Source organism: Rutidosis leptorrhynchoides, chromosome 3, assembly GCF_046630445.1.
Source record: "Rutidosis leptorrhynchoides isolate AG116_Rl617_1_P2 chromosome 3, CSIRO_AGI_Rlap_v1, whole genome shotgun sequence".
Classification (NCBI taxonomy): Eukaryota; Viridiplantae; Streptophyta; class Magnoliopsida; order Asterales; family Asteraceae; genus Rutidosis; species Rutidosis leptorrhynchoides.
Window position 1 is genome coordinate 399,128,682 of NC_092335.1, and position 13,549 is coordinate 399,142,230.

The 13,549-nt window shown below is 32.4% G+C and overlaps 1 protein-coding gene across 1 annotated transcript; it reads left to right on the forward strand.

Annotated features, from left to right (window-relative positions):
• Positions 1-8,046: 8,046 nt before the first annotated feature.
• On the forward strand, positions 8,047-10,742 carry LOC139897721 (transmembrane emp24 domain-containing protein p24delta9-like). The gene is made up of 4 exons (XM_071880412.1): positions 8,047-8,425; positions 8,852-9,061; positions 9,721-9,797; positions 10,592-10,742. The coding sequence occupies exons 1-4, from the start codon at positions 8,216-8,218 to the stop codon at positions 10,734-10,736; spliced, it is 642 nt and encodes a 213-aa protein (XP_071736513.1). The 5' UTR covers positions 8,047-8,215; the 3' UTR covers positions 10,737-10,742.
• Positions 10,743-13,549: the final 2,807 nt, after the last annotated feature.

Sequence of the window (13,549 nt, forward strand, 5' to 3'; positions counted from 1 at the left end):
GAGGGTTGGATTACAAAATAGAATAGATAAAAGCAATGTGTCTATTGGTACTGGTAGTAAGCAGGTATATATATGCTCATCAAATTTAAGTTACATCATCATACGTATATACGTATATAATTTAAGTTATCTGATGTGGTGTTGCAGGTGCATCCATGTAACAAAGGAGTTTCAGGAATGCAACAAAAAAAAAAGAGAACAATTGTATAGTAAGCTGCTTTCAATGGAACATCTCCTACCCAACAGATCATGTGTACAAGCTGTGTATACTAGATGGATGAGTCGAGAAGATCCTACCGCCGGTTTCACTCTTAATGCAACTCCAGGAGTTTTTGGCGTACCCGATGAGTGCGTAAGTACGATTACTGCTGATGACATCATCACACTTTGGACAAGGGGTTGCCTGGACTGCAACATCATTTTTTCCTTCATGATGTAAGTGCATTTATCAATTCATACGCACGTTTGACTATAGTTTTCAGGTTTTGAGCTGACATGTTATTTTTTTTAATTTTTTCTGCATATTAGGGGTCTACACACTTTTATGAAAGTATCTTTTACCGAACCATATGGTTTAATGAACCCTTATTATATATGTGGGTCATTGATCACCTCAGACAAAAATTTTGTAATAAAGTACTTGAGGACCGCCTTCAACTCTCCTACTCAACAGTCTTTCTTCGCACCATATAATTATAAGTATGTAATCATTCCTTATATATTATTGCTTACAAAAATTTTATCGTCTAACGAGTGTATTTTAATTTTCCAGTGGCCATTGGGTGTTGGTTTTTATATCTCACACTGAGTACAAAGGAATCATACTTGATTCAGTAAATAGGAATCAAAAGAAGACGAAAGATGATTACATGATCACAGACTGCATAACGCAGTAAGAATTATTTCTAAATTAATAATAGTTGTTAATCTAAATCTTGATTACATTTACATTATGTCACATTAGACAATATCATTTGATCTTTTATTTGTCTAATTTTGAATAGGGCTTGGGGTCCTTTGCAATGGAGTGTAGTTAAGGTTAGTCATCCTAGCTGTCTACAAACAGTCCTCAAGTTGTTCATCCATGTTTTCATGTTCATGTTAATGTTACGTGTTACATGTTAAATTAATACATGTGTATAAACATGTTGTTATATTGCAGTGCAATCAACAACCCTGCAGTTGGGAGTGTGGATATTATGTGCTCACTTGGATGCATTCGATCGTACATAGTCGTATAAAAAAGGAAGTTATTAATATTGACGAAGTAAGTATTTTAAGTTATGAATGATTTTTATCTTTAGGTATATGTTACAAAAAGCTTATATTTTATATGTATATTTTATATGCATATTTAAAATTTACAGCTTTCATGGGATGAACGTTGTTTATCTACAATCGATCTCGACAATATTATGGAAAAATTTCATTTGTGGGCTCCTTTTTGAAGTCTGGTATGTGTAACCTTTATGTGATCTGATATTTGTTTGTCAACGGTCTTGAAGATTTGGTATTATTGTTAAAGTACATATATTCATGCATGTTCAAAATACTTTTCTTCAAAACAGGTAAAGCAAATCAATGAATTTTCTGAAGAGCAGGTGGATTTTTTGAGCTGCATGATGCTTTGCTTTGAAATGGAGTAGTAGGCAGCTTTTTTCATTTGTAATAACTAGATGATTTAGATTTATGACTTTTTTCATTTGTAAATGTTATGAAGATAATTTATATGTATATTTGGGTTTTCTTTATTAATAAAATTAATTATTGTTTTATTCTTGTTGATCTATTACATTTACTAGTATTTACCAGTTCTGCAATTCAACACGTCTACTAACACAACCAATTCAACACGTCTAATTGCTTTTTTAATTTCTGTTATAATACAACACGTCTACTTGCAGAAGTCTGTTATATTTGGTGGCAAATTGAAATATTTAATTTTTAAATTTTTAAAAATTTAAAATTTTGAATATTTTAAAATTTTTGGCGGGTTTAAAAAAATATCCCGGAACACATCTAATTGCAAATAGATGAACATGTCTAATTGTAACTACAAGAACACGTCTAATTGCAACTAGATGAACACTTCTTATTGTATCTAGATGAACACGTCTAATAGTGACTAACGGAATATACAGGAACACGTCTAATAGTAACTAACGGAACACGTTTAGTTGCAACTAACGGAACACGTCTAAATGAAACTAACGGAACACGTCTAATTGAAGATAGCGGAACACGTCTAAAAGACACAAATGGAACAGCCTAATCTAACGATTTGACAACAGGTCTAATTATTAGTTTTTAGAGCGGTTCCTTGAACCGCAATATATGAGCACACTCATTTGGAGCCGTCACATGTAGACGTGTTGCGGAACACGTCTAAAAGCCTTTTTCCACGCGTTTAAAAGAGCCGGAATGTAGTAGTGATAAAGAATATAAAATTAGAATTACATACCATAATATCTGACCAATGATTTTTGAAGCTCTTCTAAAATTTTTGATAGAAAATTATTTAGTCAACTCTTTAGAGTTTATACTCTTTAAGATTTCATTCTCAATAATCATCTTCGCCAATCTACTAAGTCTTTGTTAGGACCAAGGTTGTAAAAGTCGTGAGTCGGGGATGCATTGGTCGAGACTTAAAAAGGACGCGTCGGTCGAGTCGGGGACGCGTCGGGGACGCATCGGTCGTTGACCAACGTTGACTTTATTAATAATTTCTTAAATATATATTTATATATGTATAAAATAGTTAATTTTGTACCATAAATTTCTTAAATAAGAACTTGAATTTAAATACAATCAAACTTCAAACTCAATTAATGTTACCGAGTACATAAGCAGTAAGGACACAGAGAAAAGAGTGTCCCAAAAAATAAAAACAAACCCTAATTTTAAAACATATCACATCTTGACGAAAATTTGACTGATTTTGACCGTTTTTACCAACTTTGACCGTCTTTGACAGACTTTGACTAAACTTTTAGCTTTGACTGTCTTTTGAGTCGTTTTCAGAAAAAACGGGACGGAGAACCCAAAAAACGATGCATCGGCTGACGTGTCGGCCAAGTCGACCGACTTTTACAACACTGGTTAAGACATTGTGTGTCGTAGGTAAGACTTCAATAATTTTAGCTTTGAAAAGCTCATTTCCGCATATGCCACTGTCACTAAAATAGTCAATAATATTTACTATGCAATCCTTCTGTTTGGAAAATTTTCTTGATCCTCACTCAGGTACATCAGAATATCTAAATGATTTTTAAATTCACCGGCTCTTATTATGTCAAATGAATTCAACTCCATATGAAGTTCATTACCATTGATATCCGATTTTTCTTCATACTTGAGTGTATTTTCCAGAACATTCAAAACCCTAAATTACCTTATGATAATAAATCCAATATGATAACTAATATGTATATACAAGCACAGCCAAAAATATCTCTAAATTAACAAAATGTAACGACCCAACCCGTTATCTAACCGAAAACGCGATTTTTTTTTTAATATACAGGAGGGTGCGCGGCGCGCAACCCTCAATGTGTGCGGCGCGCACAAAGCCAAAATAGTTCTGTCCGAAATTTCCAATTTTCGTTTAATGATCTCCCACTTCTCGACACTTTTAGACTAAACGCTTTTCACAATATTTTATAATATGTAAAACTAACACGTTTCAATAATAAAACAAGTTTTACGACACCGGGCCCACATCGGCCGTTTACGACTTTCGTACAAAATACAATTTTTCGACTACATGAGTTTAAGTTCCAAACACAACCACGAGCATGATGTTTGGGGATAAACTACCCAATCCTAAGTCGAAACCAAAAGTAATCCAAGCAAGCATCAAAAGGGAAATCGTGTAATCCCAAGCATACCCTTGCCACATCCGCCTCCGAACCTAAAAATGTAAACAACGAGAGGGTAAGCTAATGCTTAGTGAATGCAATACTTATACGCATACATACATAATTCAATCACTTGCATATACCTACACAAACAACACAATATCATTAGCAAATCGCAATAAAAGTATAATCGTACGCACAACAAGTCAACACCATTAGCATAGAGATCTCAACAATAATACGTGCCAATAACAAAATACGTACAATGCTAGTGAAAAATTACACACCCCCAACATACACAATGTCGACATTCGACTCGATGGTGGCCGACGAAGAGCGGTAGATCAAATACGTTAACCACTCACCACCCATCGCAACGCGTACGTGGCCGACGAAGAGCGGTAGGTCAAATACGTTAATCACTCACCACTACGCACCATGAGGCCGACGAAAAGTGTAACCGAAACGTTAACACTTACCTCAATTACAAGGATGGCCGACGAAAAGCGTAACCGCTTACCATCCTACGATAAATGGCCAACGAAGAGCGGATCCCTAAACGGATAACACTCACCACTTAACCCAACACACATATGTGGCCGACGAAGAGCGATAGGTCAAACATTAATCACTCGCCACATAACCAAGCAAACACATGTGACCGACGAAGAGTGATAGGTCAAGCATTAATCACTCGTCACATAACTAAACGCACACATGTAGCCGACGAAGAGTGATAAGTCAACCATTAATCACTCGCTACATAAACAAACACACACATGTGACCAACGAAGAGCGATAGGTCAAAAATTAATCACTCGTCACATGCCACACCTCCAATCGTGGTCGACAAAGAGTTATTCCTTCCGAATTTCACTTACCACATAACGCAACCAAATATAGCCAACGAAGAGCTATCCACACGGATATCACTCATTATATTTTCCAACCCAATTGAGGTCCCCGAAAAGTGAATCCTAACGGATGTCAATTACCACGCCGCACACAAGCAACCAAATTATATACATAAACGTATAAATATTCCACTCACCTCGATTACTTGAAAAGCAATCCCGCTTGAGCTCCTAAACGTCCAAATGTAAATCACCTAAGTAATTCACAAACAAATAAGCTAAACACTCTAGCTTATGCCCAAAACACCATAAGTGCAATTTTGACCCATTAGCACTTACTTCCACTTTGGCTAAGTCAAATCTCACCCGAAAACCCCCATAATCACAATCGACTAGTGATTATGTTCTAACAACTCATTTTACTCAAGGTTTCATCATCAAAACATATTACTTGCATCAATTTACACAAAACCCATTTTGACCTAATCTCAAGTCAAAACACCCATTTTGCAAGCTTACACACTTAATCACTTATAACCTAAGTTAACTAGTGATATTAACACCCGAACATGATTATCAGCTAATCAATTTCATCATCCAACCCAAAACCCACCAACAATGGTTATCGACACCATTTACTAGCCCAATCACCCAATTATCAACTAGTGGGTTTACTCACGAACACCCAAATCAAAACCCCAATTATGAACACTAATCAAACTATGAAAACTAGGAGTTAGAACTTACCAACACTACCACAACGTAGCTAGGAGCGAGATGAACAACTTTAACACTCGAGCTTTTGATCGATTCAAACTCCTTCTTCTCCAAATCTCCAAATCTCACTCTAGAATCACTCACTCTCTCTCTCTCTCTCTCTCTAGATGAAATGGGAGTGTTTGTGGATGTGAAATATGATCCAAAATTGGATAACAAACTGATAATATGGCTACACATCCGGCCTCAAATGAAAAGACCAAAAATGCCCTTCATTAAACTCAAAATAGCAAAAAGCAGATTTCTGTCAGCCTGTCAGTTTCTGTTTAATTCAGTTTGATTATGCAACATTTACGTACGCCTGTACACTTAGGTTTAGGGTCTTACACAAAAAAAACCTAATATGCGAATATGGTTGGGAATTTGAGATATCTGGTTAAGAATTATCATATAGCAAAAAAAAAAATTAAAAAAATTAAAAAAATAAAATATATATATATATATATATATATATATATATATATATATATATATATATATATATATATATATATTGGTAGGATCAAGAGGGAAGTAACCAATCCGCGGGGGTGGGGGGGGAGCGGGGGGAAGCAAAAACATTTTTTTTTTTTTTTGAAAAATCTTTGTTCACGAACATTATAGATGAGATGAAAATATGAACATTTAGTAGAGACACTTCGTGATAAATGTTTTTATTTTGGCGGAAAAATGCTCGAAGAAGTAATATATAACAATTATCGTGTTTTTCGAGCGTATGTTGAGGTTTTAACTATTGGGGTTTAGATATTAGGGTTTATAGGTTTTAGATATTAGGGTTTAGAAATTTAGGGTTTAGGGTTTAGATTTAGGGTTTAGATTTAGGATTTAGATTGAGTTTTTAACACGAACGGTTTAGAATTTAGGGTTTAGGGTTTAAGGTTTGGTGTTTTGGGTTTATGGAATAAACCCAAAACACCAAACCCTGAACCCTAAACCCTAAACCCTAAACCCTAAACTCTAAATCGGGCTAAATTTTACTTCACAAAACATGGAAAAAAAACGTTCATATTCTTCACGAACAATATTATCTTGAATGTTATTTTTGTCGATCGTTTTCCCGCCTAAATAATAATATTCATCATGAAGTGTCTCTTCTAAATGTTCATATTTTCGTGTGATCTTGATGCCGGAAAAAAAAATTCCAAAAAAAATGAAATTTTTTTTTTTTTGCTTCCCCCTGCTTCCCCCGATTGGTTACTTCCCCATTGATCCTGCCCCTATATATATATATATATATATATATATATATATATATATATATATATATATATATATATATATATATATATATATATATATATATATATATATATATATATATATATATATCGTTACGAGTGTTCAAATTGATAACAGAAACATATAACACAATTTGTCTTCGAGTATATACATATATAATTCACCTCAACTCCAAGTTGCGTTTCTCTAACCTGGATTTAATTACAAAAAGGTAAACATTTTGTGACAAAAAAGTACCTTATTGTTTTGAACGGCAGTATCAGCATCACCTAGAGGGAACATAATCATCTTCGCGATCATATATACAGTTATACGAACAAGTTAAGATGAAATTATTCAAGTTAGATACCTGTTACCAGCCCTGAAACTCCTCTAGTTAACCATATGGGGCCCGAGCATACACCTGGTTAGATTTTTTTATTGGGTCGCCAAAGATAATGGGCCCGGCGCAGATGATTAGATTGATCCTGCATTGGGCCGAGATTGTTTGCAACCTTGTTCAAATGTGAGAGAACCTAAATAACTTAGTTTATTGTACACAGATCGAGGTCAGTCTATATATATCAGTCAGTCCGTATTCCACACAGACTGAGATCAGTCTGTACATGGTTGTTTTCTTCAAGTTCTCTCTAGATCCTTTCAGTATATATATTTACAATGTTATAAAACTATTGACAATATCTTTTATTGTAATAAAAAATTATAACATAAATATTTCTTTTTTAACACTATAATATTATTTATGAATGATACGAAGTATTCAACATAATATAAAATTAATTTACACTTTGTGCATAAATTTTAAAAAATACGTTAATATAACATTTGTAGAATATTATATATACGTACGGGCTCATGTTTATCAATTGAAGTTAAAATAGTTATTTAATAATCCTTATAGATATTTAAATGTATGTCTGCTCTGCTTCATATGAGATTTTAACATAATAAAATTAGTTTGTACTAAAAACATATACAATTAGAGATGTACATAAAAAGTTATTCTTAACGGTTGGCTTCAAAACAACTTTAGTAGATCATGTTTGGTGTTTTATCGATTATCTGTTAATTAAAATCAAAATGATTCCAACGGACGGGCTCAAAATTGCGTTGGTATTCAATATTAATGTTTTCAATACAAATGTTATCAGTAATAAAGGTTTTTTTATTGTAACTATATTATACATTTGATAAGTATTAATATTAACATTATCGACTACTATTTATACAAATCACGTGCAATTCACGAGCTTTATAAGACCTGTATGTATATATAATTTGACCCTTAATTTTTAGCTTCCAAGATTTTCATCCCCGTGAACATCGAAAAACCAAAAACACCAATTGAAATCTCATAGACTCTAATTATTAACACACTTTCAGCTTCCAAATCTTCAAATTTTGCAACTTTCATCCGATCCCCAATATTTAACCTTCAAACAGATCAATCAAGACTTATTATTATATTATTACTACCTTAAATCAAGAATGAAGATTCAGAAAGTTGCAATCTTTATCATGATTCTGATAGGGGTTTTATCAATAACTGTTGAATCAATACGTTTTGAACTTGAATCAGGTCATACTAAATGTATAGCTGAAGATATCAAAAGCAATTCAATGACTGTTGGTCATTATTCCATTGTTAACCCTAATGAAGGACAGCCGTTACCTGAATCTCATAAAATCACTCTCAAGGTTAACTAACTTTTTTTTAACTATATTTAATTGCTAATTTCGTTTATTCATTTATAATCCAAGTTACTATTTGTGTTTGTAGATTGAAGTTAGTATGACTAGTATGGCATTTAATTAGTATTGAATATTTGCTGTTTTTGTGAATTGAAATTTTGGATTCTAAATTATACTAGTACCAAGTGAAAATCTGAAGCTTTAGTATAAATAATTATGTGTTTTAAATAAAGACTTTAGTTTACACCTTAGGTTTAGGTTGTGTCGTTTTAGTATGGATTTTGCTTGAATTGGTGGCTCAACCATTTGGAACTATTGATTGGGAAATATGAATTTTGACAATTGTTTTCTTGAATTTATGTTTTTGTGTATATGCCGTACATGGATATGATTTTTGGAAACCTTATTGGCTGTTGTGTTGATGTAATGCAGGTGACTTCGGCATTCGGGAATAGTTACCACTCGTCTGAAAATGTGCAGTCGGGCCAATTTGCTTTTCAGGCAGTTGAAGAAGGAGATTATATGGCTTGTTTTTTCGCTATTGAACATCAACCGACAATTAAGATCCCAATTGAATTTGATTGGAAGTCTGGCGTAGCTGCTAAGGATTGGTCTAATGTCGCCAAGAAAACTTCAGTAGATGTAAGCTTATATAATTATCGTTTTTTATTTCTTATCGCGTAATTTTATGCATGTGTGTTTGTTTTGTGGAGCGATGTTAATTATAGCATTAAGATGTTCTAATATGCAAATGAACATGAGCAACAGTCATTAAAATACCTAAAATTTTATGATCAATGTAACTGCATGATGCAAAAGTCTTTTATTTTTTTAATTAATATGGTCTGTATGGTATTTTGGTGGTGTGCAAATCACATCACATTAAATTGGACTTCTGCCGATTTATGGTTGTTAAAGTCCCCCGACTAGTCAGGATTTTGAAGTAGTCCGACTAGGCAGGTCATAGTCGGATTTAGTAGTTCAAAATTGGATTTATTCGGTCAAAGCAGGTCAAAAACAGTCAAAGTTGGTCAACGTCCCTAATAATCCTTACTAGTCTCCCACTTGGTTAATTAGTCCCTGCAAGGTCTAATTTGGTGTATTTGAATCTAAAATTAGATCGATGGAAATGGAGCTAAACTTTTATCACTAGTAGCTAAGATTAAAAGTTACTCCTTATGTTCATAGACGACAATTACAAGTTTGATTTGACATAGTTTACGAAATGAGAACAAAATAGAAGATCCTTGTGATACGGCAAATTAAAAAAAATGATTTTGGCTACTTTGTTTGTTTTCCAGACGATGGAAATGGAGCTAAAGAAGCTTGAAGATACCATTACTTCTATCCACGAGGAAATGTTTTATTTGAGAGAAAGGTTAGTAAATTATCTCCTGAAAATTGTACTCTATTTTTTACGCACACAATATCATGTATTATTGTCGCCCACCCTTACAAAAAGAGCGTATTAGTCGTTTTCATATAGTAGGTAGTACGTACCATTGCATTTTCAACAGTTCACTTCAAGCAAATTACACATTTTCATTGAGAGATTATAGACTTACAAAAATCATATACAAGATGATGTGGCTGGTGGGCCTATAACTAAAAATAAGAAGTTTCGCTCTTGTTTTTCTCTCTTCATCTTTGAATGCAACATCACTTTGTATGATTATTATGTGTTGTAATGTTTTTTCAAATTTAGTATTTCTCATTATCACTCCTTATTACCAAAAAACACAAATTATACATATATCATTCGAACCTTGTGTTTTACCGTTCATGGAATATTTTTATTCCAAAATTCAGGGGTATATTGGTCTTTTTAATACATATATCATTTGAACCTTGTATTTTATTATATTGATTTGGGACATCAATTTTTCTGATTTTTTCACAAATAATATAGTTACACATTTATTAAAGCTGTATGGAAGGTCAAGTGCTGCAATATTATTTTCTGAAGCCTGTAGAGGTGACTTTTTAATTTGTTCTTTGCATTTTGCAAGAAACAGTATATGTCAATATCTTGAAAAAAATGCCTCATGTTTGATTTTGAAATTAAGAATAAAAATTAATTAAACAAAACTCCCGGCCAACTCTTGTTTATAGTATTACATTATATTATACTTGGTCACTAGATGAACTTTCGTATGATTATTATTATTACAGGGAACGAGAGATGCAAGAGCTAAACGTTGTTACAAACTCACGAATGGCATGGTTGAGTTTTCTTTCGCTCTTTGTATGCTTATCAGTTGCCGGTTTGCAGCTTTGGCACTTGAAATCTTTTTTTGAAAAGAAGAAGCTCATTTAATATCCATCCATCCATCTTTTCATTACTCAGATTTACGAATTCAAGTTAAAATGTTTGTAGTATCTCGTCTCCCCGTTGTTTGTTAGGATCGATAATTACACAACATAATATCCAAATTTGATAATATTTAAGTGATTATGATATTTTATGTTTATGGATGTAAATGAGCAAAGTCGCGCTCCAGTTCGGTTAGGCTCGAGCTCGGCACGTTTAAAATTTAAAGACCTCAGGCTCGGCTTGTTTCGAGCTTAATATATTTTGCTCGAGTTCGATTTGTTTGTATAAAACGGGTAAATGAAATGCTCGTTTAGGCTTGTGAGTTTGTTCGAGATTGATGTAAGAAGTTGAAGTCGAGCTCGAGCACGTTTAAGTTCGTATTACCGAGCCGAGCTCGAGTAGCTTGGACTTACGCCCCTATTTATTTATGCTTATTTATGGTTCTTACTAAGATTGTTGCTAATTTGAATTCTGTTTTTTTCACTTAGCTTATGCGAAAACTGGTGGCCTGATAATGTCAAACTTGTGATTTTGTCAACTGCTGGGCCCATGCTTGGGCTTTTCATAATATCCACAACTTGGCCTTATGACCCGTTAAAATGAGGTACTTGTGAACATTAATTAATTTAATGTCTTTATGATGTCAAAGATTCAACATCAACGAATTAGTCAATGCTTTTTAAATTGTATATAAAATAAAGATAGACATGATTTTTTTTTTATAACTTAACAATGCCATCTTTTTCGAATAATTGAATTACTTAATGGTCCAAGTAACCCTACTTTGTAATTAAATTAAATATCCATAGATATGACAGATGTGATTTTTATGGGTATTAAAAAGATACGATTGTAGGTATATGTTTTACAAATGGAAGATGATTTTTTCTTCAATCATTTCAACGTAATAATCTTCATTCTAAGATTATGACATGTGTCATGTATTAAATCTCTGTTTAAGTGTGTTTATTTACCTCTTAGGGGTGTTTGGGATCACGATTTGAAGGGGATTTTTTAATTATTACGTTTTGAAAACGTAAATAATTAGTTTATAGTGTTTGGCAAGGAAAAAATTATAAATCGCTTATTTACGTTTTGGGGGCTTGAAAACGTGATTTTGAAGAAGTAAGTATGGACATACTGTTGCAAAACGCAAGTTTTCAATTGTTGATTATTGAAAGTAAATTACCATTGTCTCCTTCCGTTTTATTATTGTTTCTACAATTAATAGGGTTAGGCTCAAGGCTTATGTGAAAATATACTCCAATAATATATCTGTCCATTTTCATTGAATATTCTCATAGAATATAGATCATATATAGAGCTGTACAACGTAGTATTATTATTTCATTTTACACCTATATTGATAAAGTTAGTAATTAACACTCTAATTTTTTTTCCTAGAAAAAAAAAAAATTAAACTCAATTTTTCGTTTCTGTTTTTATAAGATAAAAAAATAATATTATTTACAAACTATCATTTGATGTCCTTAATTTATAATTTATATATTTCATAAAAAGTTTGTATAATATATAAATATATTTCATTATGTTATAAGAATGTCCCTTTTGGTAATTTTACATGTTAACTTATCAAATAATCTGATTTTACCAAACACCTAAAAACTGATTATTTGATTATTGCGTTCTCAAACAACATAATCAAATCCAAACATCATTTATTAAAATCACGTTTTGTTACAGCTGATTATTTGATTATACGATATCAAAACGCGTAATCATATTTGAAAACGCAAATCCAAACACCCCTTTAATTAGACGGTTCAACGTTAAATGATTAATTATTTAACATTCAGTGTGTTTGTTTCTGAATTCTGAATGATAGGTGGTCCTGAATAAATTAGATATTCAGCAATATTCTTTTAACCATTAAACACTTGATTTTTATGTAATATTCTCATTATATTGTATCAGGGCCAACAACTATATTCTAGTTTTTATTCATATAAAGGTTAATAAGGTAATTTTACATTATTAACATTGTTCATTCAAAATAATTATCAAACAACTTATTGTCATTAGAACTAAACTCATTCAGAACGTTTGAATCATTCAGATTATGAACCATTAAACACTCTATCATTTGGTTATATGAAATGCACCATAAATCATTGTTATTGATTTTTTTTATGTGTCATTATGCTATTAAGTACGTTAATTGGTAAAATGAAATGTTAGATTGGTAAATCATCTATTCATAAACATACCTACACATAAAGGTTATTTAATCAATTTGTATACTGTTTTTAGTAGTTTGAATCCGTTGTGCGAATTTGAATCTCTAGTGTGAGTCTGATTCTACCCAGGGCGGACCAAACAAGGGGCAGGGTGGGGCGCCCGTCTCAGTGGATTTGTAATTTTTAGTGCAATTTGATTTTTCGATTTTGGCTCCGGTGGAATTTTTATTTTGCCCCAAACCCTTCATATTTTGCCCCAAAACCTCCATATTTTGTCCAAAAACCTTTTAAATTTTGCTCAAAAAACTATATATTTTTCCTCAAAACCTCCATATTTTACCAAAAAATCCTTACGTTTAAAAAAAATTTCAACGCCGGTAAAATATATCCTGGGTCCACCACTGATTCTACCGTTGAACTCTACTACAATATTTTTTTTTTCTCTTTCAAATTTTAATTTTAATTTTAATTTTAATTATCCTTTCTTATACGTACGCATACTTTTACGTATATGTATCATTATATAAAATAACTTAAATGATATACAAAAATAATACTTAATCTACAAAATAGAAGGTATAGAGAGGAACGATGGAGACAATAAAAAAGTCTTAAAAC

Excerpts from the sequence above, each read along its gene's own strand:
- LOC139897721 (XM_071880412.1), top strand. The coding sequence starts at position 8,216 with ATGAAGATTCAGAAAGTTGCAATCTTTATCATGATTCTGATAGGGGTT. Across the intron at positions 9,062-9,720 it reads CCAAGAAAACTTCAGTAGAT|ACGATGGAAATGGAGCTAAA; the intron begins GTAAGCTTATAT and ends TTTGTTTTCCAG. Across the intron at positions 9,798-10,591 it reads ATGTTTTATTTGAGAGAAAG|GGAACGAGAGATGCAAGAGC; the intron begins GTTAGTAAATTA and ends TTATTATTACAG.